This window comes from Ranitomeya imitator, chromosome 8 (genome assembly GCF_032444005.1).
Source record: "Ranitomeya imitator isolate aRanImi1 chromosome 8, aRanImi1.pri, whole genome shotgun sequence".
Classification (NCBI taxonomy): Eukaryota; Metazoa; Chordata; class Amphibia; order Anura; family Dendrobatidae; genus Ranitomeya; species Ranitomeya imitator.
Window position 1 is genome coordinate 165857 of NC_091289.1, and position 26949 is coordinate 192805.

Sequence of the window (26949 nt, forward strand, 5' to 3'; positions counted from 1 at the left end):
GTGTCCCCTCATCACAGGGGTCTACAATCCTGGAGTCAGTGCGTGGCCAGTATATAGGGCTACAGATCCTCACCGTGCTGTGTGGTGACATGTTAGATCGCGGTGTGTCCACTCATCGCAGGGGTCTACAATCCTGGAGTCAGTGCGTGGCCGGTATATAGCGCTACAGATATCACTGTGCTGTGTGGTGACATGTTAGATCGCGGTGTGTCCACTCATCACAGGGGTCTACAATCCTGGAGTCAGTGTGTGCCAGTATATAGAGCTACAGATATCACCGTGCTGTGTGGTGACATGTTAGATCATGGTGTGTCCACTCATCACAGGGGTCTACAATCCTGGAGTCAGTGCGTGGCCGGTATATAGGGCTACAGATATCACCGTGCTGTGTGGTGACATGTTAGATCACGGTGTGTCCACTCATCACAGGGGTCTACAATCCTGGAGTCAGTGCGTGGCCGGTATATAGGGCTACAGATATCACTGTTCTGTGTGGTGACATGTTAGATTGCGGTGTGTCAACTCATCACAGGGGTCTACAATCCTGGAGTCAGTGCGTGGCCGGTATATAGGGCTACAGATATCACTGTGCTGTGTGGTGACATGTTAGATCGCGGTGTGTCCCCTCATCACAGGGGTCTACAATCCTGGAGTCAGTGCGTGGCCGGTATATAGGGCTACAGATATCACCGTGCTGTGTGGTGACATGTTAGATCACGGTGTGTCCACTCATCACAGGGGTCTACAATCCTGGAGTCAGTGCGTGGCCGGTATATAGCGCTACAGATATCACTGTGCTGTGTGGTGACATGTTAGATTGCGGTGTGTCCCCTCATCACAGGGGTCTACAATCCTGGAGTCAGTGTGTGGCCGGTATATAGGGCTACAGATATCACTGTGCTGTGTGGTGACATGTTAGATCGCGGTGTGTCCCCTCATCACAGGGGTCTACAATCCTGGAGTCAGTGCTTGGCCGGTATATAGGGCTACAGATATCACTGTGCTGTGTGGTGACATGTTAGATCGCGGTGTGTCCCCTCATCACAGGGGTCTACAATCCTGGAGTCAGTGTGTGGCCGGTATATAGGGCTACAGATATCACTGTGCTGTGTGGTGACATGTTAGATCGCGGTGTGTCCACTCATCACAGGGGTCTACAATCCTGGAGTCAGTGCGTGGCCGGTATATAGGGCTACAGATATCACTGTGCTGTGTGGTGACATGTTAGATCGCGGTGTGTCCACTCATCACAGGGGTCTACAATCCTGGAGTCAGTGCGTGGCCGGTATATAGGGCTACAGATATCACTGTGCTGTGTGGTGACATGTTAGATCGCGGTGTGTCCACTCATCACAGGGGTCTACAATCCTGGAGTCAGTGCGTGGCCGGTATATAGGGCTACAGATATCACTGTGCTGTGTGGTGACATGGTGGGTATCACACTCAGCATGGACCAGAGGAAGCGAAGGAAAGAGTTGTCTCAGGAGATTAGAAAGAACATTATAGACAAACATGTTACAGGTAAAAGTTATAAGACGTCTCCAAGCAGCTTGATTTTCCTGTGACTACAGCTGCACATATTATTCAGAAATATAAGATCCATGGACTGTAGCCGACCTCCCTGGATGTGCCCACAGGAGGAAAATTGGTGACAAATCAAAGAGACGGATAATACGAATGGTAACAAAAGAGGCAGAAAAACTTCTAAACAGATTAAAGGCGAAATTCAACCTCAAGGAACATCAGTGTCAGATTGCACCACCGTCGTATGAGCCAAAGTGGACTTCATGGCAGACGACCAAGGAGGACAACATTGTTTAAAAAAAATCATAAAAAAGCCAGATGGGAATTTGCTAAACTACATGTTGACAAGCCACAAAGCTTCTAGGAGAACGTCCTGTGGACAGATGAGACAAAAATGGAACTTTTTGTCAAGGCACATCAGCTCTATGTTAACAGATGGAAAAATGAAGCATACCAAGAAAAGAACACTGTCCCTACTGTGAAACATGGAGGAGGCACTGTTATGTTCTGGGGCTGCTTTGCTGCATCTGGCACAGGGGGTCTAGAGTCTGTGCAGGTTACAATGAAATCTCAAGACTATCGAGATTCTAGCGAGAAATGTGCTGCCCAGTGTCAGAAAACTTGGTCTCAGTCACAGGTCATGGGTTTTGCAACAGGATAATGACCCAAAACACACAGGTAAAAACACCCAAGAATGGCTAAGAGGAAAACATTGGACTATTCTGAAGTGGCCTTCTGAGTCCTGACCTAAATCCTATTGAGCATCTATGGAAAGAGCTGACATATGCCGCCTGGAACAGGCAACCTTCAAACATGAGACAACTGGAGCAGTTTGCTCTTGAGGAGTGGCCAAAATACCTGTCGAGAGGAGCAGAAGTCTCATTGACAGGCACAGGAATCGTTTGATTGCAGCAATTGCCTCAAAAGGTTATGCAACAAAATATTAAGGAACCATCATTTCTGTCCAGACCGATTTCATGAGATTTTTTTTTTTTTTTTAAATTATGTGGAAGCATGGCTGAAAAGCAATGTTTGACTTTCATTTGTTAATTTTCATAGATTTTTTATTTTTATTTACGGTATATACTCGAGTATAAGCCGAGGCACCTAATTTCGCCACAAAGAAACTGGGAAAACTTAATGACTCGAGTATATGTCTAGCGTGGGAAATGCAGCAGCTACCGGTAAATGTCAAAAATGAAAATAGATCCCAATAAAAGTAAAATTAATTGAGACATCAGTAGGTTAAATGTTTTTGAATATCCCTATTGAATCAGGAGCCCCATGTAATGCTCCATATAAAATATGCCCCATATAATGCTCCATAAAGTTCATGATGGGCCCCATAAGATGCTCCATACAAAAAATATGCCCCATATAATGCTCCATAAAGGTTATTGATGACCACATAAGATGCTCCATATTAAAATATGCCCCATATAATGCTCCATAAAGGTTAATGATGGCCTAATAAGATGCTCCATATTAAAATATGCCCCATATAATGATCCATAAAGGTAAATGATGGCCCCAGAAGAAGCTCCATATTAAAATATGGCCCATATAATGATCCATAAAGATTAATGATGGCCCCATAAGATACTCCATATTAAAATATGCCCTATATAATGATCCATAAAGGTAAATGATGGCCCCATAAGAAGCTCCATATTAAAATATGCCCCATATAATGATCCATAAAGATTAATGATGGCCTCATAAGATGCTCCATATTAAAATATGCCCCATATAATGATCCATAAAGATTAATGATGGAGTCATAAGGTGCTCCATATTTAAATATGCCCCATATAATGATCCATAAAGATTAATGATGGCCCCATAAGATGCTTCATATTAAAATATGCCCCATATAATGATCCATAAAGATTAATGATGGCCCCATAAGATGCTCCATATTAAAATATGCCCTATATAATGATCCATAAGGATTAATGATGGCCTCATAAAATGCTCCATATTAACCCCTCTGTGACCTTGGACGTACTATCCCGTCGAGGTGCCCTGGGCCTATCTGACCCTTGACGGGATAGTACGTCCTGCCCTTTAATGCGATACCGCGACTTAAGTCGCGGTGATCGCATTAAAATTCCGACGCCATCTCACCTGGGGGGAGATGGCCTCGGCATCCAGGGCATTGTCGCCGCCCACCCGCCCTCTCGATCGCTGTGATTGGCTGTTCAATTCTGAACAGCCAATCACAGCCATTCTCATTGTTTCAGCCAATCGGAGCGGCTGAAACAATGAGATCACAGGTTAGGATCGAGTACCGATGTACTCGATCCTAGGTCCGGTGCCTGGCAACGCCAGGCACCGGCAAGAACACCCCGGATTGGCGCGATCGCCGATCGCATCGATCGCGCCAATCGCAGGGCACCGCGCGGTATTACCGCGCTGTGCCCTGCCGGAACCTGCGTGGATCGGTGCTCTAATAGCACCGATCCTAGGATAGGACACAGTGCAGGCCCAGCAGGGCCTGCAGGAGCCGATTGGCGCGATCGATGTCATCGTCGATCGCGCCAATCACAGGGCGCAGCGGCGATCACGCTGTGACCGCTCTGTGCCCTGCAGGTGACCTGGCTGTGACCTGCCTAGGATGGCGCGAACAGATCCGATCCTAGGCAGGTCACAGCCAGGTCACCAGGAAAGCTCTGATTGGTGGGATCGATGTTATGGTCGATCCCACCAATGACAGGTCACAGCAGCAGCATGACCGCTCTGTGACCTGTCTGTGTCACCTGCCTGACCTGTGTATGACCGCTCTGCAGGGTCCTCATTCTAGCTGAGGATTCCTACAGAGCGGTCATACTGCTGGATCTCCCTGCTGGATTTTGTGCCTGGATCTCCCTGCCGTGCTGGGTATTGTGGTGCCACAGCAGCCTGTAGCACCACAATCCCTGCTAAAGAAAGAAGACAACTAAACGTAAGTTTTATCCCTGATCCCTGCCCAATCCCCGTTCATCCACCCCAATCCCCGTTCATCCACCCCAATCCCCGTTCATCCACCCCAATCCCCGTTCATCCACCCCAATCCCCCCTTCCCCCTCTTTTTACCCCCTCCACCCCCATTTGTGCCGCCTCCGTGCGCACATTTAGTAGCCGCCGAGCGTTGATTGGTGACGCAGTTCACCGATCAACGCTCGCGCTCGCTTTTTTTCCCTCGCCCCCGTTGCGCCAACTCCGTACACACATTCCGCAGCCGCCAAAGTTTGATAAGTGACGCAGTTCACTTATCAGAGTTTGTGCCTGCCGTTTTCCTTTTTTTTTTTTTCACCCCCCTTTTGCGCCACCTGACTACAACCGTACGTTTTGATCACTGATCCCTGCCCAATCCCCACTTCCACCCCCATCTCCCTTCCCCCTCTTTTTACCCCCCTTTGCACCTCCTTCCGTGCGCCCATTTAACAGCCGCCGAACGTTGATTGGTGACGTAGTTCACCGATCAACGCTCGCGCTCGCTTTTTTTCCCTCACCCCCGTTGCGCCAACTCCGTACACACATTCCGCAGCCGCCAAAGTTTGATAAGTGACGCAGTTCACTTATCAGAGTTTGTGCCTGCCGTTTTCCTTTTTTTTTTTTTTTCACCCCCCTTTTGCGCCACCTGACTACAACCGTACGTTTTGATCACTGATCCCTGCCCAATCCCCACTTCCACCCCCATCTCCCTTCCCCCTCTTTTTACCCCCCTTTGCACCTCCTTCCGTGCGCCCATTTAACAGCCGCCGAACGTTGATTGGTGACGCAGTTCACCGATCAACGCTCGCGCTCGCTTTTTTTCCCTCACCCCCGTTGCGCCAACTCCGTACACACATTCCGCAGCCGCCAAAGTTTGATAAGTGACGCAGTTCACTTATCAGAGTTTGTGCCTGCCGTTTTCCTTTTTTTTTTTTTCACCCCCCTTTTGCGCCACCTGACTACAATCGTACGTTTTGATCACTGATCCCTGCCCAATCCCCACTTCCACCCCCATCTCCCTTCCCCCTCTTTTTACCCCCCTTTGCACCTCCTTCCGTGCGCCCATTTAACAGCCGCCGAGCGTTGATTGGTGACGCAGTTCACCGATCAACTCTCGCGCTCGCTTTTTTCCCTTCAGCCTTTTTGCGCAACCTCCGTACACACATCCCGCAGCCGCCAAACTTTGATAAGTGACGCAGTTCTCTTATCAGAGTTTGTGCCTGCCTTTTTTTTTTTTTTTACAGGTTTTTCTTCTCCTTTTAGCATTTTCTTTTCAGATAAGTTTGCACAAATCACTATCCCCCCACACATACAGTTATCAATAAAGTGCACCCAATCACCATATTCACACAAAAATGTCCCGCTCGTCCCGTTCGTCCCAACAGCGCTATTCATTGGAGGAGGCTTTCCTTGCCTCCGACACTGATAGCGAGGGAGAGGATCCCACTTTTCTTCACTTTTCTGATTCTTCATCCTCTTCCTCCTCCTCCTCCTTCTCGGGTCCTGCGGAACCACCACGCAGACGCCCCAGGACAGAAGATGAGGCAGCCCCCACCACTCCTGAACCAGCGCTCCCCACTGCGGAACCCACATGGACCTCGCCCCCCGAAAATTACGAGCCACTGATTCCTGATTTTGTGGCAGAATCAGGAATCAAGTTTGACACCACGGGCCTCACAGAAACAGACTTTTTCAAAGTCTTTTTCTCTGAGGATTTTATTAACCTCATGGTGGAGCAAACTAATTTGTATGCTCGTCAATTTTTGGAGCAAAACCCCGGTACATCATTTTCCAACTGGTCTCCTGTAGACGCAGTTGAAATGATGCAGTTTTGGGGCCTGGTCCTCCACATGGGGATCGTGAAGAAGCCAGAAATGCGGCAATATTGGAGTGTAGATGTTTTATATAACACTCCAGTATTCCGAATGGCCATGGTTCGGAGAAGTTTTGAGGCCATCCATAAATTCCTGCATTATTCCGATAATGCACAGTGTCCCGCACGAGATGACCCCAACTTTGACCGTCTGTTCAAAGTTCGGCCGGTCATCGAACACTTCAACAAAAAGTTTTCTGAAGTGTACGTGCCCAAAAGGGACATCTGCGTGGATGAGTCCTTGGTCCATTTTAAGGGGCGGCTCAGATTCCGTCAATACCTGCCCAACAAAAGGGCCAGGTACGGAATCAAACTCTACAAGCTGTGTGAGAGTGCCTCAGGGTACATCCACAGGTTTAGAGTGTATGAAGGGAAGGACAGCAGGATTGAACCCCCTGAGTGTCCTCCTGTCCTGGGAGTGAGTGGGAAGATCGTGTGGGATTTGGTGCACCCACTGCTGGATAAAGGTTATCACCTCTATACTGATAACTTTTATACCAGCATCCCACTCTACAAATCCCTCTCTGCGCGAGGTACCGCAGCCTGCGGTACTGTGCGCAAAAATCAGAGAGGCCTCCCAAAGACGCTACTTCGGCAGATGCTCAGAAAAGGTGAGAGCAAGGCCCAATGTAGCGACCACCTGCTGGTGGTCAAGTACAAGGACAAGAGGGATGTCCTTCTCTTGACCACCATACATGGTGATGGCAGAGCCCTCAGCACTGTACGGGGTACCTCTACACAGGTCTGCAAACCGGACTGTGTACTGGGCTACAACAAAAGCATGGGGGGGGTTGATCTCTCTGATCAACTCCTCCAACCATACAGTGCTTTGAGAAAGGCCAAGGTGTGGTACAAAAAGTTGGCCGTCCACATCGTACAAATGGCAATGCTCAACGCTTTCCTGCTGTTACGATGTGCACGCCACACCGATACGTCGTACCTTCAGTTCCAGGAGGTAGTGGTTAAGGCCCTGATATTTGGTACTCCGGAAGGAGAGGGCCCCAGTACTTCCGGAACTGAAGGTGCTCGTATCGTACCAGGCCAGCATTTTCCGGGGGTGGTCCCGCCAACCGGCAGAAAAGGTAAGCCGCAAAAAAGGTGCCGAGTGTGTTACAAAAGGGGAATACGCAAGGACACCATTTATCAATGCGACACCTGCCCCGAAAAACCTGGCCTGTGTATGAAGGATTGCTTCAGATTGTACCACACCTCCATGCACTACTAATTTACTTTACAAGAAAGCGTACATTAGTTCCAAAAAGGGGGCACATCTAGATAAGTTCCTTGGGGGGGGTCTAGGTTCCAAAATGATGTCACTTGTGGTTTTTTTTTACTGTTTAGGCACATCAGGGGCTCTGCAAACGGAACATGACGACCGCAGACAATTTCTGCATTCCAAAACGTCACCACTTCCCTTTCGAGCCCCAACGTGTGCCTAAACAGTTTTTTCCCACATATGGCGTACCAGCGTAATCAGGACAATTTGGACAACAACTTTTGATGTCCAATTTCTCCTGTTACCTTTGGGAAAATTAAAAATTGGGGACTAAAATATCATTTTTGTGGGAAAAAATAGGATTTTTTATTTTCACGCCTGGGCATTATAAACTTTAGTGAAGCACGTGGGGGTTCAAATTTCTCACCAAACACCTAGATAAGTTCCTTAGGGGGTACAGTTTCCAAAATGGGGTCACTCTTGGGGGGTTTCTACTGTTTAGTCACATCAGGGGCTCTGCAAATGGAACATGATGCCAGCAGAACATTCCATCAAAGTCTGCATTCCAAAACGTCACTACTTCCCTTTCGAGCCCCAATGTGTGCCCAAACAGTAGTTCCTCCCCACATATGGGGTATCAGCGTACTCAGGACAAATTGGACAACAACTTTTGGGGTCCAATTTCTCCTGGTACCCTTGGGAAAATTAAAAATTGGGGACTAAAATATCATTTTTGTGGGAAAAAATAGGATTTTTTATTTTCACACCTGGGCATTATAAACTTTAGTGAAGCACGTGGGGGTTCAAAATTCTCACCACACAACTAGATAAGTTCCTTAGGGGGTACAGTTTCCAAAATGGGGTCACTTGTGGGGGGTTTCTACTGTTTAGTCACATCAGGGGCTCTGCAAATGGAACATGATGCCAGCAGAACATTCCATCAAAGTCTGCATTCCAAAACGTCACTACTTCCCTTTCGAGCCCCAACGTGTGCCCAAACAGTAGTTCCTCCCCACATATGGGGTATCAGCGTACTCAGGACAAATTGGACAACAACTTTTGGGGTCCAATTTCTCCTGGTACCCTTGGGAAAATTAAAAATTGGGGACTAAAATATCATTTTTGTAGGAAAAAATAGGATTTTTTATTTTCACGCCTGGGCATTATATACTTTAGTGAAGCACGTGGGGGTTCAAAATTCTCACCACACAACTAGATAAGTTCCTTAGAGGGTCTAGTTTCCAAAATGGGGTCACTTGTGGGGGGTTTCCACTGTTTAGGCACATCATGGGCTCTCCAAACGCGACATGGCGTCCGATCTCAATTCCAGCCAAAGTTAGCTTGAAAAAGTCAAACGGCGCTCCTTTCCTTCTGAGCCCTGCCATGCGCCCAAACAGTGGTCCCCCCCCACATATGGGGTATCAGCGTACTCAGGACAAATTGGACAACAACTTTTGGGGTCCAATTTCTCCTTTTACCCTTAAGAAAATAAAAAATTGGGGACTAAACGATCATGTTTGTGGAAAAAATAGGAATTTTTTTTTTCACGCCCGGGCGTTATAAACTTTCGTGAAGCACTTGGGGGATAAAAGTGCTCATGACACATCTAGATAAGTTCCTTAGGGGGTCTAGTTTCCAAAATGGGGTCATTTGTGGGGGGTTTCCACTGTTTAGGCACATCAGGGGGTCGCCAAACGCGACATGGCGTCCGATCTCAATTCCAGCCAAATTTAGCTTGAAAAAGTCAAACGGCGCTCCTTTCCTTCTGAGCCCTGCCATGCGCCCAAACAGTGGTCCCCCCCACATATGGGGTATCAGCGTACTCAGGACAAATTGGACAACAACTTTTGGGGTCCAATTTCTCCTTTTACCCTTGAGAAAATAAAAAATTGGGGACTAAACGATCATGTTTGTGGAAAAAATAGGATTTTTTTTTTTCACGCCCGGGCGTTATAAACTTTCGTGAAGCACTTGGGGGATAAAAGTGCTCATGACACATCTAGATAAGTTCCTTAGGGGGTCTAGTTTCCAAAATAGGGTCACTTGTGGGGGGTTTCCACTGTTTAGGCACATCAGGGGGTCGCCAAACGCGACATGGCGTCCGATCTCAATTCCAGCCAAATTTAGCTTGAAAAAGTCAAACGGCGCTCCTTTCCTTCTGAGCCCTGCCATGCGCCCAAAAAGTGGTTCCCCCTCACATGTGGGGTATCAGCGTACTCAGGATAAATTGGACAACAACTTTTGAGGTCCATTTTCTCTTTTTACCCTTGGGAAATTAAAAAGATTATTGCTGAAAGATCATTTTTGTGACTAAAAAGTAAAATGTTAATTTTTTCCTTCCATGTTGCTTCTGCTGCTGTGAATCACCTGAAGGGTTAATAAACTTCTTGAATGTGGTTTTGAGCACCTTGAGGGGTGCAGTTTTTAGAATGGTGTCGCTTTTGGGTATTTTCTGCCATATAGACCCTTCAAAATGACTTCAAATGTGAGGTGGTCCCTAAAAAAAATGTTTTGTAAATTTGGTTGTAAAAATGAGAAATTGCTGGTCAAATTTTAACCCTTATAACTTCCTTGAAAAAAAAAAGTTTGTTTCAAAAATTGTGCTGATGTAAAGTAGACATGTGGGAAATGTTATTTATTAACAATATTGTGTCACATAACTCTCTGGTTTAACAGAATAAAAATTCAAAGTTGGAAAATTGTGAAATTTTCAAAATTTTCGCCAAATTTCCGTTTTTTTCACAAATAAACGCAAGTTATATCGAAGAAATTTTAGCACTATCATGAAGTACAATATGTTACAAGAAAACAATCTCAGAATCGCTAAGATCCGTTGAAGCGTTTCGGAGTTATAACCTCATAAAGGGACAGTGGTCAGAATTGTAAAAATTGGCCTGGTCATTAACGTGCAAACCACCCTTGGGGGTAAAGGGGTTAAAATATGCCCTATATAATGATCCATAAAGATTAATGATGGCCTCATAAGGTGCTCCATATTAAAATATGCCCCATATAATGATCCATAAAGATTAATGATGGCCCCATAAGATGCTCCATATTAAAATATGCCCTATATAATGATCCATAAAGATTAATGATGGCCTCATAAAATGCTCCATATTAAAATATGCCCTATATAATGATCCATAAAGGTAAATGATGGCCTCATAAGGTGCTCCATATTAAAATATGCCCCATATAATGATCCATACAGGTAAATGATGGCCCCATAAGATGCTCCATATTAAAATATGCCCTATATAATGATCCATAAAGATTAATGATGGCCTCATAAAATGCTCCATATTAAAATATGCCCTATATAATGATCCATAAAGGTAAATGATGGCCTCATAAGGTGCTCCATATTAAAATATGCCCCATATAATGATCCATACAGGTAAATGATGGCCCCATAAGATGCTCCATATTAAAATATGCCCCATATAATGATCCATAAAGATTAATGATGGCCTAATAAGATGCTCCATATTAAAATAGGCCCCATATAATGATCCATAAAGATTAGTGATGGCCCCATAAGATGCTCCATATTAAAATATGCCCCATATAATGATCCATAAAGGTAAATGATGGCCCCATAAGAAGCTCCATATTAAAATATGCCCCATATAATGATCCATAAAGATTAATGATGGCCCCATAAGATACTCCATATTAAAATATGCCCTATATAATGATCCATAAAGGTAAATGATGGCCCCATAAGAAGCTCCATATTAAAATATGCCCCATATAATGATCCATAAAGATTAATGATGGCCTCATAAGATGCTCCATATTAAAATATGCCCCATATAATGATCCATAAAGATTAATGATGGAGTCATAAGGTGCTCCATATTTAAATATGCCCCATATAATGATCCATAAAGATTAATGATGGCCCCATAAGATGCTCCATATTAAAATATGTCCCATATAATGATCCATAAAGATTAATGATGGCCTCATAAGGTGCTCCATATTAAAATATGCCCCATATAATGATCCATAAAGATTAATGATGGCCCCATAAGATGCTCCATATTAAAATATGCCCTATATAATGATCCATAAGGATTAATGATGGCCTCATAAAATGCTCCATATTAAAATATGCCCTATATAATGATCCATAAAGATTAATGATGGCCCCATAAGATGCTCCATATTAAAATATGCCCTATATAATGATCCATAAAGATTAATGATGGCCTCATAAAATGCTCCATATTAAAATATGCCCTATATAATGATCCATAAAGGTAAATGATGGCCTCATAAGGTGCTCCATATTAAAATATGCCCCATATAATGATCCATACAGGTAAATGATGGCCCCATAAGATGCTCCATATTAAAATATGCCCCATATAATGATCCATAAAGATTAATGATGGCCTCATAAGATGCTCCATATTAAAATATGCCCCATATAATGATCCATAAAGATTAATGATGGCCCCATAAGATGCTCCATATTAAAATATGCCCTATATAATGATCCATAAAGGTAAATGATGGCCTCATAAGATACTCCATATTAAAATATGCCCCATATAATGATCCATAAAGGTTAATGATGGCCTCATACGATGCTCCATATTAAAATATGCCCCATATAATGATCCATAAAGGTTAATGATGGCCTCATAAGGTGCTCCATATTAAAATATACTGTATATAATGATCCATAAAGATTAATGATGGCCTCATAAGGTGCTCCATATTAAAATATGCCCCATATAATGATCCATAAAGGTTAATGATGGCCCCATAAGATGCTCCATATTAAAATATGCCCCATATAATGATCCATAAAGATTAATGATGGCCCCATAAGGTGCTTAATATTAAAATATCCCCCATATAATGATCCATAAAGATTAATGATGGCCCCATAAGATGCTTCATATTAAAATATGCCCCATATAATGATCCATAAAGGTTAATGATGGCCCCATAAGATGCTTCATATTAAAATATGCCCCATATAATGATCCATAAAGGTTAATGATGGCCCTATAAGAAGCTCCATATTAAAATATGCCCCATATAATGATCCATAAAGGTTAATGATGGCCCCATAAGATGCTTCATATTAAAATATGCCCCATATAATGCTGCTGCAATTAAAAATAAATAAAAATGACGCTCCCCTCTCGTCGCTGCTCCTCAGCGTCGCCGGCTCTCTGCAGTGACTGTTCAGGCAGAGGGCGCGCACTAACCACGTCATTGCGCCTTCTGACCTGAATATCACAGCCAGAGGACCCGGAATACACCGCGCGGCGGTAGAACGGGGACAGGTGAATATCCTATGGCTCACCCTCCCCCAATCCTACTCAACCTCCTGGTGCTGCATATCAGTCCCTGCATCTCGGGTGCCGCCATCTCTCTTCCTGTCTTCCTTCCTATGCTGAGTGGTCAGTGATACCACTCACTAAAGTAGTGAATATGTGCTCCGCCTATGAGAGTGGAGACGCGTGCATATTCATTACTTTAATTAGTGGTACCACGTGACCGCTCAGCACAGGAAGGAAGACAGGAAGAGAGATGCTGGCACCCGAGATGCAGGGACTGATATGCAGTGATGACACCAGGAGGGTGAGTGTGATGTCTTCTGTTCCCAAACACACCTCCCCCGCCGGCAATGACTCATGTATAAGCCGAGAGGGGCGATTTCAGCACAGAAAAATGTGCTGAAAATCTCAGCTTATACACGAGTATATACGGTACTTTTGTCAGATTCAAGTTATTTCTGTGACCGCTGTGGGTTTTTCTGCCATTAAACGAGGGGTACCAACAAATTTGACCATGTGTATATATGTTTATAGGTTTATAGATTATATATATATATATATATATATATATATATATATATATATATAATCTGTGTGTGTTTGTGTATATCAACAGGAAAGAGAGAGTTGTAGGTTAGCCTGTAGCTGCATGGGTGACAGAGCCGTGGTTGCTGTAGAAGAGGAGCGGTCGGCCCGTAGCTGCATGGGTGACAGAGCCATGGTTGCTGTAGAACAGGAGCGGTCCGCCTGTAGCTGCATGGGTGACAGAGCCATGGTTGCTGTAGAATAGGAGCGGTCGGCCTGTAGCTGCATGGGTGACAGAGCCATGGTTGCTGTAGAACAGGAGCGGTCGGCCTGTAGCTGCATGGGTGACAGAGCCATGGTTGCTGTAGAACAGGAGCGGTCCGCCCGTAGCTGCATGGGTGACAGAGCCATGGTTGCTGTAGAACAGGAGCGGTCTGCCTGTAGCTGCATGGGTGACAGAGCCATGGTTGCTGTAGAATAGGAGCGGTCGGCCTGTAGCTGCATGGGTGACAGAGCCATGGTTGCTGTAGAATAGGAGCGGTCGGCCTGTAGCTGCATGGGTGACAGAGCCATGGTTGCTGTAGAATAGGAGCGGTCGGCCCGTAGCTGCATGGGTGACAGAGCCATGGTTGCTGTAGAACAGGAGCGGTCCGCCTGTAGCTGCATGGGTGACAGAGCCATGGTTGCTGTAGAATAGGAGCGGTCGGCCTGTAGCTGCATGGGTGACAGAGCCATGGTTGCTGTAGAACAGGAGCGGTCCGCCCGTAGCTGCATGGGTGACAGAGCCATGGTTGCTGTAGAACAGGAGCGGTCCGCCTGTAGCTGCATGGGTGACAGAGCCATGGTTGCTGTAGAACAGGAGCGGTCTGCCTGTAGCTGCATGGGTGACAGAGCCATGGTTGCTGTAGAACAGGTGCGGTCTGCCTGTAGCTGCATGGGTGACAGAGCCATGGTTGCTGTAGAACAGGAGCGGTCCGCCTGTAGCTGCATTGGTGACAGAGCCATGATTGCTGTAGAACAGGAGCGGTCCGCCTGTAGCTGCATGGGTGACAGAGCCATGGTTGCTGTAGAACAGGAGCGGTCCGCCTGTAGCTGCATGGATGACAGAGCCATGATTGCTGTAGAACAGGAGCAGTCTGCCAATCAAAATAAGGGAACTGAAGGTAAACTAAACAAATTGACGGACGATGCAAAGCTACGAGGGATAACTAACACTAGAGACCACAGAGAGAGGATTCAGAAGGATCTGGATAAGCTGTAAGAATGGCAGCGACTAATAGAATGGTATTTAACAGGGAGAAATGCAAGATTCTAGATCTGGGTAAGAAAAACGAAAATTACTTCTACAGAATGGGAGGAATAGAACTAAGCAGCAGCACGTGTGAAGAAGACTGGAGTATACTAATAGATCACAGACTGCATACGAGTCAACAGTGTGATGCAGCAGCAAAAAAGGCAAACACAGTTCTAGAATGTATAAGAGAAGCATAGAGTCTAGATCACGTGAAGTCATTATTGTCCTCTGCTCCTCCTTGGTCAGTCTCATCTAGAATACTGTGTCCAGTTCTGGGCTCCACATTATATAAAAGACATTGAAAAACTGGAGCAAGTTCAGACAAGAGCGACTAGAATGGTGAGCAGACTGCAAAGTATGTCCTATGGGGAACGGTAAAAGGATCTGGGAATGTTTAGCTGCAAAAAAGAAGGCTAAGAGCCATCTACAAATATCTGAAGGGCTGTCACAGTGTAGAGGGATCATCATTATTCTCATTTACACATGGAAACACGAGAAGCAATGATGAAACTGAAAGGGAGAATATACAGATTTGATATTAGAAAAAACTGTCAGTGAGGGCGATCAATGAGTGGAACAGGTGGCCACGAGAGGTGGAGAGTTCTCCTTCAATGGAAGTCTCCAAATAGAGGCTGGACAGACACCTGTCTGAGATGGTTTAGTGAGTCATGTGCTGCATTGGGCACGATTACCATGGAGGTCCTGTCCGACTCTAACATTCTAGGATTCTATGTCACATCTCACCTCCTCCTCTTCTATATTGAATGATAACTTCTATATACAGTAGATAACGCGGGGTCAACTATTCACAATAGGCGATGTCACAGCTCACCTCCTCCTCCTTTGCACACGCTCAGTATATGTTGTTCATTAGGGCATATATTTGTGGAAATTGCCTAAAAAACAAGAAGTCAGAGTCTAAAAAAAGCCGCAGTGTCCAGTTTGAAAATTACAAGATTTCTATTTTTATTTTTAATACAAATTGTGACTTGGAAAAAGTTGTTAATTTTTTAATACATGTAACAGAAAAACCTGCTTTAACCCCTTAGCGACCGCCAATACGCCTTTTAACGGCGGCCGCTAAGGGTACTTAAGCCACAGCGCCGTTAATTAACGGCGCTGTGGAAAAAAGTACATAGCGCCCCCCAGAGGCCGATTTTCTCCGGGGTCTCGGCTGCCGGGGGTAGCCGAGACCCCAGAGAACATGATTCGGGTCGGTTTTCACCGACCCCGCTTTTGCGATCGCCGGTAATTAACCGTTTACCGGCGATCGCAAAAAAAAAACGCATTAGTATTGTGTTTCTCTCCCCTCTAATGTGATCGGACATTAGAGGGGAGAGAAATAGGGTCCCCCGAGCCCCCCACGGTACCTTATGTACCGGAGAAGGTGCCCCCCCGGTCCCCGACCCTCCTCCTTCCTGTCCGGGCTCCAAAATGGCGGGCGCATGTGCAGATGCGCCCGCCAAAGCCTAGCTTCCCCCGGTGTATTGGGGTCTGTTTTTACAGACCCCCTGGAGCGATCGCAATCCCGGGGGTCTTTACAGACCCCCGGGATTGCGATCGCTGCAAATAGTTTGTAAAAAAAAAAAAAATGCTTTGCATTTCTCTCCCCTCTGATGTGATCGCACATCAGAGGGGAGAGAAATAGAGCCCCCGAGCCCCCCACCATACCTCCTCCTGATGTCCCCCTGTCCCCGGTCCACAGCCCTTGGTCCCCGGTCCACAGCCCACTGCTCCTGGCCCCCCTTCTTCTTCTCTGCTGGAAGAAAATGGCGGGCGCATGCGCAGTGCGCCTGCCATGATCTGCCAGCAGAGACCCAGCAACCTATGAGAATTTTCTCATTGGCTGCTGGGTTTTGATTACTGTAACATGTCCAATTACAGTGATCAAAACCCCTAATATTTAATAAATATGGCAGCACTTGGGCTGTACCTCTCTCTTCTCTCCTTGTAGTTGTTCTAGGAGAGAAGAGAGAGACTACAGTTCAAGTGCTGCCCTGTCAGTTATTCACAAAACATATCTGCCTCCGCTAGCATCCCATTTACCCACCCCCGTTCTCCGTAATCCCTGCATCATCAGCAGAGGATTATAAAAAAAAGAAAAAAAAAATTATAATTTTTTTTTTTTAATTTTTTAGGGTTAGGGGAGGAATTAGATAAAATGGCTCGCAGAACTTTTAGCGCGGAGCAAGCTTACAGCCTGCTTTGCTCCGGCAGCTCCGGCAGCGAAACAGATTCTGCCCCTGAAGTTGAGCAGTTTTCAGACAGTGATGATGACTCTTCCTCCACGGGATCCCCCAGCCCGGTGGTAGCGGAGTCGGTCGTCACTGCTGAAGCTTCAGAGGCAGTACCAAGTACCGCAGTCCCCCCACCGCTGTGGTATAATGGCACCTCATTTTCCCCTCAAATTCCCCCTTTTTCTGCAGTCCCTGGAATAAAAGTAGATGTCGCAATTTTACCCCCATTGATTTTTTTGAAATTTTCATTAGCCCCGAAGTCCTGCAATTAATCGTCCACCAAACTAACCTATATGCCCGGCAATATATTTCCCAAAAACCCACTGCCTTTCATTCCCGTTCCTGGATCCCCACAAATGTCCCCGAAATTAAAAAATTCTTAGGCCTCACCCTGAATATGGGTATAGTAAAAAAACCCACTCTCCGCTCTTACTGGGCAACAAAAGCTGTCCACTGCACCCCTGTATTTGCAGCCATCATGTCCCGAGCCCGTTACGAAGCCCTGATGAGATTCCTCCACTTCAGTGACAATTCCCAAGCTCTCCCAAGAACTGACCCCAACTACGATCGGCTAAATAAATTAAGACCCCTAATTTCCCTCCTAAAAACTTCCTTTCTAAATTCCTATACCCCAGAGCAAAATATGGCAGTCGACGAGTCCTTGATGAGCTACAAGGGCCGTCTGTCATTCCGCCAATTTATTCCCTCCAAGAGAGCCAAATATGGCGTAAAATTATATAAAGCTTGCGAGAGCTCATCAGGGTACACGTCCACCTTCCTAATTTATGAAGGTAGGGACCGCCAAATAAACCCCCCAAACTGCCCCCAGACAATTGGTATCCCAGGCAAAATTGTCTGGGAGCTAATGACGCCCTTTCTCAATCAAGGGTACCACGTGTACACAGATAACTATTACACTAGCATCCCCCTATACAAATCCCTCCATGCTGCAAATACAGGGGCCTGTGGGACAGTGAGGAAAAACAGAGTGGGGTTTCCGTCACAGTTGGTGTCCAGACGTTTGGAGAGGGGGGCGTCATTTTCACTTGCAAGCGACCAACTACTTGCAGTGAAGTGGAAAGACAGGAAGGACGTCTATATGCTTTCCACACTGCATACGGACACCACTGTGACGGTCAGAGAGAGGGGTGCCACCAGGGACAAAGAAAAACCTGTCTGCGTCACAGACTATAACAACCATATGGGTGGCGTAGACCTGTCAGACCAGGTTCTGCAACCATACCTGGTCAAGAGGAAGACCAGGGCGTGGTATAAAAAGGTGGGAATCTATCTAATTCAGACTGCCACCTACAACAGCTTTGTCCTATATAAAAAATCTCAAGGACCGCTAACTTTCCTGCACTTTCAGGAGAAAGTAGTAGAGAGCCTCATATTTGAGTCCATGGCACCGGGGGAAGCCTTCGACTCTGAGGATTCCCGGAGACTGTCAGAACGCCATTTTCCTCACCCTGTCCCTGTCACTCCCACCCAAAGGTATCCTCAAAAAAGGTGCCGAGTTTGCAGAAAGCATGGCAGGCGGAGTGATTCCCGATTCTATTGCCCCACATGCCCATCCCAACCAGGCCTTTGTATCTCCCCCTGTTTTGAGACCTACCACACCACCTACAATTATTAGTTTGCTTTTTTTCAATAATTTTTATTTTCTGCTTAGTGGCCCCAGTAGTACAATTTGGAACAATTGATAAATAATATTTTAATTAGTAGATCCCATTTTACCCCATTTCACAATTAATTCCAGAACTTGATCAATCCCATACCAAACTACTATCCCAACAAATTCTCGTCCACGTACCCACGTCTGTACGCTCTAGAGTGTGGACCCCACAAATGTTCTTGCAAAGTCAGGTCATCTGAAAATTCTACGACTCGATCAATCCCATACCAAACTACTATCCCAACAAATTCTCATCCACGTACCCACGTCTGTACGCTCTAGAGTGTGGACCCCACAAATGTTCTTGCAAAGTCAGGTCATCTGAAAATTCTACGACTCGATCAATCCCATACCAAACTACTATCCCAACAAATTCTCATCCACGTACCCACGTCTGTACGCTCTAGAGTGTGGACCCCACAAATGTTCTTGCAAAGTCAGGTCATCTGAAAATTCTACGACTCGATCAATCCCATACCAAACTACTATTCCAACAAATTCTTGTCCACGTACCTATGTCAATAAGCGTTAGAATGTGGACCCCAGAAATGATCATGAAAAGTGAGATTATCTGAAAATGAATTCTAGGACTTGATTACTCACAAACATTTTTGACCATTTATCTAACTTTGACTGGTTTTATAACTGTCTTGCTACACAAAACTTTGGCTTCCATTTATATTACTTATATTTATGTTGATGATACGGGCATGATCATTTTATTGTAGGATTTCTAAAAAATGAGGAAGTTCCGTACTTATACACTATGGGCTTTACTTTATGGTTCTTGCCGAACCTCTGGTACCAGACAATACTTTCTATAGAGAACTGGTTGTTTTGTGCATATAGCGGTTCTGACCTTGGCGGGTGGGAGCTTGCTATGGTGTACCACGTCTATTGGCACATTCGTCTCTCATATAGGGATTGATGGAGCTAAAAGGACGTTGTACGACCAGTCTCTGAAAGTGTCTGCCATTCTAGCCCTGATGGTGTTCTTTCATCTTTGGAACAAACTCCGCTTTGCCACATAGTTGGCTGCATTTTCCTACACATTTTGCCCTTCATTCCAGTACAGTTTATTCTTCCTGCTACAATATACGCAAATGCGGGACAACTGTTTTGTTAGCAAGACCAATTTTATAGTCAGCCATTGTGTTTTAGGAGCATGCCTCCCTCTGTGAGTAATAATTCCTGGAAGGATTTTCTTTTTTGCTCAATGTCTCTAGAAGCTTTGAATGGGTCCTGGATCTTCAATTTCAAATAAAGCCAAATTTGTCACATTGTGCCCCTTTCTGTCCAAGCCCTGCCATTTGTCCAAACAGAACTTTTTTACTACATATGGGATATCGCTGCACTCATAATAAAGTGGGTAACGAATTGTGGGGTCCACTTTTTGATGTTATTTCTGAAAAAGTGAGACATTCAGGTCTAAAACAAGATTCTCGTGGAAAAAAATGAATTTTTTCAATATGACGACCTAATGTTATCAAACTCTGTGTCATACATGTGGGTTCAAATTGCTCAATATACCCCTGATTAAAATCTTTGAGGGGTGTAGTTTCCAAAACGGGGTCAGTTGTGGGGGGTTTCTGCTGTTAGGCACATCTACAAACCCAAAATGGCGTCCGCTCTCACAATTAAGAGATTAAAAAGCCAAACGGCGCGCCTTCCCTTCCAAGCTCCGCAGTGCGCTCAAACAGAGGTTTACCCCCACATACGGGGTATCGACATACTCAGGACAAATTGCACAACAACTTTTGGGGTCCATTTTGTCTTGCTACCCTTGGGAAAATAAAAAATTGGGGGTGAAAAGATCATTTTTGTGAAAAAAAAAATGATTTTTAATTTTTTCGGCTCTACGTTATAAACTTGCGTGAAGCACTTGGGGGGGTTCAAAGTGTTGACCACACACCTAGATAAGTTCCTTAGGGGGTCTAGTTTCCAAAATGGTGTCACTTGTGGGGGGTTTCCACTGTTTAGGCACATCAGGGGCTCTCCAAACGCGACATGGTGTCCGATCTCAATTCCAGAGAATTCTATGTTGAAAAAGTCAAACGGCGCTCCTTCCCTTCTGAGCTCTACTGTGCACCCAAACAGAGGTTTACCCCCACATACGGGGTATCGACATACTCAGGACAAATTGCACAACAACTTTTGGGGTCCATTTTGTCTTGCTACCCTTGGGAAAATAAAAAATTGGGGGTGAAAAGATCATTTTTGTGAAAAAAAAAATGATTTTTAATTTTTTCGGCTCTACGTTATAAACTTGTGTGAAGCACTTGGGGGTTCAAAGTGTTGACCACACACCTAGATAAGTTCCTTAGGGGGTCTAGTTTCCAAAATGGTGTCACTTGTGGGGGGTTTCCACTGTTTAGGCACATCAGGGGCTCTCCAAACGCGACACGGTGTCCGATGTCAATTCCAAAGAATTCTATGTTGAAAAAGTCAAACGGCGCTCCTTCCCTTCTGAGCTCTACTGTGCACCCAAACAGAGGTTTACCCCCACATATGGGGTATCGACATACTCAGGACAAATTGCACAACAACTTTTGGGGTCCATTTTGTCTTGCTACCCTTGGGAAAATAAAAAATTGGGGGTGAAAAGATCATTTTTGTGAAAAAAAAATGATTTTTAATTTTTTCGGCTCTACGTTATAAACTTGTGTGAAGCACTTGGGGGTTCAAAGTGTTGACCACACACCTAGATAAGTTCCTTAGGGGGTCTAGTTTCCAAAATGGTGTCACTTGTGGGGGGTTTCCACTGTTTAGGCACATCAGCGGCTCTCCAAACGCGACATGGTGTCCGATCTCAATTCCAGGGAATTCTATGTTGAAAAAGCCAAATGGCGCTCCTTCCCTCCTGAGCTCTACTGTGCACCCAAACAGTGGTCCCTCCCCACATATGGGGTATCGGCATTCTCCGGACAAATTGCACAACAAATTATGTGGTTCATTTTCTTTTTTTACACATGTGAAAATAAAAAAAATTGGTTCTGAAGTAAAATATTTGTGAAAAAAAGTAAAATGTTCATTTTTTCCTTCCACATTGCTTCAGTTCCTGTGCAGCAACTGAAGGGTTAATAAACTTCTTGAATGTGGTTTTGCGTACCTTGAGGGGTGCAGTTTTTAGAATGGTGTCAATTTTGGGCATTTTCTGCTACATAGACCCCTCAAACTGACTTCAAATGTGAGGTGGTCCCTAAAAAAAATGGTTTTGTAAATTTTGCTGTAAAAATAAGAAATTGCTGGTCAAATTTTAACCCTTATAACTCCATAATAATTTTTTTTTTCCAAAATTGTGCTGATGTAAAGTAGACATATGGGAAATGTTATTTATTGACCATTTTGTGTGACATATCTCTTTGATGTAAGGGAATAAAAATTCAAATTTTGAAAATTGCGAAATTTTCAAAATTTTTGCCATATTTCCGTTTTTTTAATAAATAAAAGCAAGTAATATCAAATAAATGTTACCACTAACATGAAGTACAATATGTCACGAAAAAACAATCTCAGAATCAGCGGGATCCGTTGAAGCATTCCAGAGTTATAACCTCATAAAGTGACAGTGGTCAGAATTGTAAAAATTGGCCTGGTCATTAAGTACCAAATTGGCTCTGTCACTAAGGGGTTAAGCAATATGATTATTATTATTATTATTTATATAGCACCATTAATTCCATGGTGCTATACATGAGAAAAAGGTCACATACAGGGTTATAGATATCGTTTACAGTAAACAGGTTTACAGTGACGGACTGGTACAGAGGGGCGAGGACCCTGTCCTCTTACATTCTATGGGATATATATATATATATATAAGCAATATAATATTTTCTGATGACATGTTCCCTTCAATTTTCTTCCAGCTGAAATCCTGCAGGCAAATGATAGTTTAACACAAGTCATTAACACATATCGACAGCTGGTGAAAGGAGAAGAGGTGAACGGAGAGTCTGCTTCTGGCAGCGTGTCAGGTGAGGGCCAACACTCGGACCCTAGACATTTCCTCTAGAATCACCGGGTTTAGGGTCATCTTCTTGTTTTTTCTCAGCTAGCAGTTCTGCCCTGCTGGATCTGTCGGGACTAGACATGACTCCATCGTACCCTCCCATTCCCGCTCAGCCTTGTGATCTGACTCAGGTGTCCTCATCCACTTCTCTTCTTGATGATGAGCTCATGTCATTAGGTAAGAATCACTAGAAATGTGACTTCATCACCGTAAGGACTGGGGTTATTTCGGTTTTTCCGTCTCCGTTTTTCACTCCCCTCCTTCCCAGTGGCACAATGTTATTTTTCCGTCAACATGGCCAGGTGAGGGCTTTTTTTTTGCGGGACGAGTTGTACTTTTGAAAGACACCATTGGTTTAATCCCCACGATTAATCCCCAATCCCCACAGTTTTAAGCGTGCCCTAAAAACTCATTTGTTCAGACTGGCCTACCGCCTCAATGCATTAACCTAACGATCCCTGTGTGGCCTATTTATAATAAAAAAAAAAAAAAAAAAGGTTCCTCGTATCATGTTCTCATACACTTTATGCAGTATTAGCCCTCTGTGTCTGTACTGCTACATACTTAGGCAGTTAACTGGTTCATGCAGCTTTACATGAACACCTGAGCCTTACACTATAGCCGGTCCGAATAACTAAAGCAATTGTTACCATCCACCTCTCGTGTCTCCCCTTTTCCTCATAGTTTGTAGCTTGCGAGCAGCAGGGCCCTCACTCCTCCTGGTATCTGTTTTGAACTGTATTTCTGTTATGCTGTAATGTCTATTGTCTGTACAAGTCCCCTCTATAATTTGTAAAGCGCTGCGGAATATGTTGGCGCTATATAAATAAAAATTATTATTATTATTATTATTATTGGTTTTGCCATATAGTGTACTGGAAAACGGAGAAAAAAAATCAAAGTGCGGTGAAATTGCAAAAAAGTGCTATTCCACAATTATTTTTTTAGCATGCTCACTAAATTCTAAACTTGACCTGCCATTATGATGCGCCAGGTGATTACGAGTTTGTAGATACCAAACATGTCTAGGTTCTTTTTTTGTTCGTGGTGAAAAAAATCCAAAGTTGGTAAAAAAAAAAAAAAAGTCATTTTCTAAGACCTTTAGCATCGCCATTTTTTGTGATCTTGGGTTGGGTGAGGGCTTTATTTTTTGGCGCTGAGCTGACTTTATTGATATTTTCTCTCTGAACCCTGCTTATATAGGTACTATACAGATGATCAGGTTTTTAAATACATCAGATAGGGATTATATACATTAGACAGGACTGCTCTATTATGGGTGTACCTTGATGATTGGTGGAGCAGCTTAATATACATTTTTTTTGCAAAAAAACGTATTAACTAAATACCCTGTATTTTTTTAATTTTTTGACTAGCACTTGCTCATTTACTGTGACTTCTTTACAACAGAGTATTTTTGACCTCGCTGTGCTCTTTTTGTGTCTTCTAGATACCAAACATGTCTAGGTTCTTTTTTTGTTTGTGATGAAAAAAATCTAAAGTTGGTAAAAAAAAAAAAAAAAAAAAGTTGTCATTTTCCAAGACCTTTAGCATCGCCATTTTTTGTGATCTTGGTTTGGGTGAGGGCTTTATTTTTTGGCGCTGAGCTGACTTTTTTATTTATACCATTTTGGTGTAGATAAGTACGACCTTTTGATCACTTGTTTCATTTTAATGCAGTGTTGCGGCGACAAAATAAATTCTGGTGTTTTGATTTTGTTTTGCCTTATGCCTTTTACAGATCGGATTAACTATTTTTATATATTGATAGAGCGGGCGATTCTGAACGTGGTGTTACCAAACATGTGTATTGTTGTTATTTTTATTGTTTTATTTTGAATGGGGTGACTGGGGGGCGATTTAAACTTTTTATATATTTTTTATATTTTTAAAAACATTTTTCCACTTTACATTAACTTCAATAGTCTCCATGGGAGACTAGAAGCTGCGACCATCAAGGCTTAAGCCCTGCTCTGTGTAGCAGAAATGCTCACTTGCTATAAGCGCCAACCGCTGGGCGGCGCTAATAACAGTCTGGCTATGACAATCCCAGGGGTTTGCTGCGGACTGTGTTAGTCCAACCTATCGGCGACCACCGGTCATGTGACAAGGGCGCCGATGGGCGTGGTTTGCAATGTGCTTCCGGCACGTGCATGTTAAATGCTGCTATCAGAGACTGACCGTGGCATTTTGCATGTTAACAGCTGCAGGTGGATCACGATTCCACCCATGGCGGTTATGAGCACTGAACAGCTGATCATATTAGCTGTCATGTGCCAGAAAAGGTGCGGGCCCATCGCCGCAGCCCGCACAAAAAAGGGAACGCACCCAATGACTGACACTACACGTCATTGCTTATTAAGGGGTTAAAGCAATACCTGCAGGGGACCCTGTGGCTTAGTGATTAGCCTATTAACACCAGAGTCGACACTGCCATGTCTGACAACATTGCAGTGCAGTCTTTACACTCTTTATGGGGGTATATTGTGAGCTCCTCTCGGCACTGCTAACCATGAGTTATGTCACTCTTTGTACCAGGCTACAGAATACTTCAGCAGCATTTAACACATGGTAGATAGGTTGGCCCAAAATAGAAAAATTTTAAATTTTAAAATGTTGTCTGAATTGCTCGTTTGGCCAGTAGTTATAGAGTGAACCACATAATTATTATACATCATCTCAAAGATCACAGCTAGAGGGGTCTCATCCACGTGCTGTTATCTTTGGAGCGAACAGTTCTCTGCTGCCCCCTTTCGTCTGGACAATTACGTGATCGACCGGCCACAGGCTGTTTCCACTGATGGATCAGGTTATTGGGTAACTAATAGTGCGTTTATGGTATATACACCTCTCCTGTCAGGTCTCACAATGGCGGCTGTCTGCTGCCTTCTCATCTATCTCCCTGTGGCAGGGCTCAGATCCCTGTGGCCTATCTCCTGTCAGGGTCTCACAATGGTGGCTGTCTGCTGCCTTCTCATCTATCTCCCTGTGGCAGGGCTCAGATCCCTGTAGAGCCGGTCTCCTGTCAGGGTCTCACAATGGCGTCTGTCTGCTGCCTTCCCTTCTATCTCCCTGTGGCAGGGCTCAGATCCCTGTAGAGCCGGTCTCCTGTCAGGGTCTCACAATGGCGGCTGTCTGCTGCCTTCTCATCTATCTCCCTGTGGCAGGGCTCAGATCCCTGTGGCCTATCTCCTGTCAGGGTCTCACAATGGTGGCTGTCTGCTGCCTTCTCATCTATCTCCCTGTGGCAGGGCTCAGATCCCTGTAGAGCCGGTCTCCTGTCAGGGTCTCACAATGGCGTCTGTCTGCTGCCTTCCCTTCTATCTCCCTGTGGCAGGGCTCAGATCCCTGTAGAGCCGGTCTCCTGTCAGGGTCTCACAATGGCGGCTGTCTGCTGCCTTCTCATCTATCTCCCTGTGGCAGGGCTCAGATCCCTGTGGCCTATCTCCTGTCAGGGTCTCACAATGGCGGCTGTCTGCTGCCTTCCCTTCTATCTCCCTGTGGCAGGGCTCAGATCCCTGTAGAGCCGGTCTCCTGTCAGGGTCTCACAATGGTGGCTGTCTGCTGCCTTCTCATCTATCTCCCTGTGGCAGGGCTCAGATCCCTGTGGCCTATCTCCTGTCAGGGTCTCACAATGGTGGCTGTCTGCTGCCTTCTCATCTATCTCCCTGTGGCAGGGCTCAGATCCCTGTGGCCTATCTCCTGTCAGGGTCTCACAATGGTGGCTGTCTGCTGCCTTCTCATCTATCTCCCTGTGGCAGGGCTCAGATCCCTGTAGAGCCGGTCTCCTGTCAGGGTCTCACAATGGCGGCTGTCTGCTGCCTTCTCATCTATCTCCCTGTGGCAGGGCTCAGATCCCTGTGGCCTGTCTCCTGTCAGGGTCTCACAATGGTGGCTGTCTGCTGCCTTCCCTTCTATCTCCCTGTGGCAGGGCTCAGATCCCTGTAGAAACCTGTCTCCTGTCAGGGTCTCACAATGGCGTCTGTCTGCTGCCTTCCCTTCTATCTCCCTGTGGCAGGGCTCAGATCCCTGTAGAAACCTGTCTCCTGTCAGGGACTCACAATGGCGGCTGTCTGCTGCCTTCCCTTCTATCTCCCTGTGGCAGGGCTCAGATCCCTGTAGAGGCCTGTCTCCTGTCAGGGTCTCACAATGGCGGCTGTCTGCTGCCTTCCCTTCTATCTCCCTGTGGCAGGCACCGATCCCTGTAGAGGCCTGTCTCCTGTCAGGGTCTCACAATGGCGTTTGTCTGCTGCTTTCCCTTCTCTCTCCCTGTGGCAGGGCTCAGATCCCTGTAGAGCCGGTCTCCTGTCAGGG

The 26949-nt window shown here is 45.1% G+C and overlaps 1 protein-coding gene across 5 annotated transcripts in view; it reads left to right on the forward strand.

Moving 5' to 3' along the window:
- Positions 1 to 26949, forward strand: part of GGA1 (golgi associated, gamma adaptin ear containing, ARF binding protein 1) — a 138369-nt gene that overhangs the window by 81996 nt on the left and 29424 nt on the right. For all 5 annotated transcript variants that reach the window (XM_069735942.1, XM_069735941.1, XM_069735944.1 and 2 more), the window contains 2 exons: positions 22493 to 22600; positions 22678 to 22812. In XM_069735942.1, the coding sequence (XP_069592043.1) occupies positions 22493 to 22600; positions 22678 to 22812 (243 nt within the window). The remainder of the gene's footprint in view (positions 1 to 22492; positions 22601 to 22677; positions 22813 to 26949) is intronic.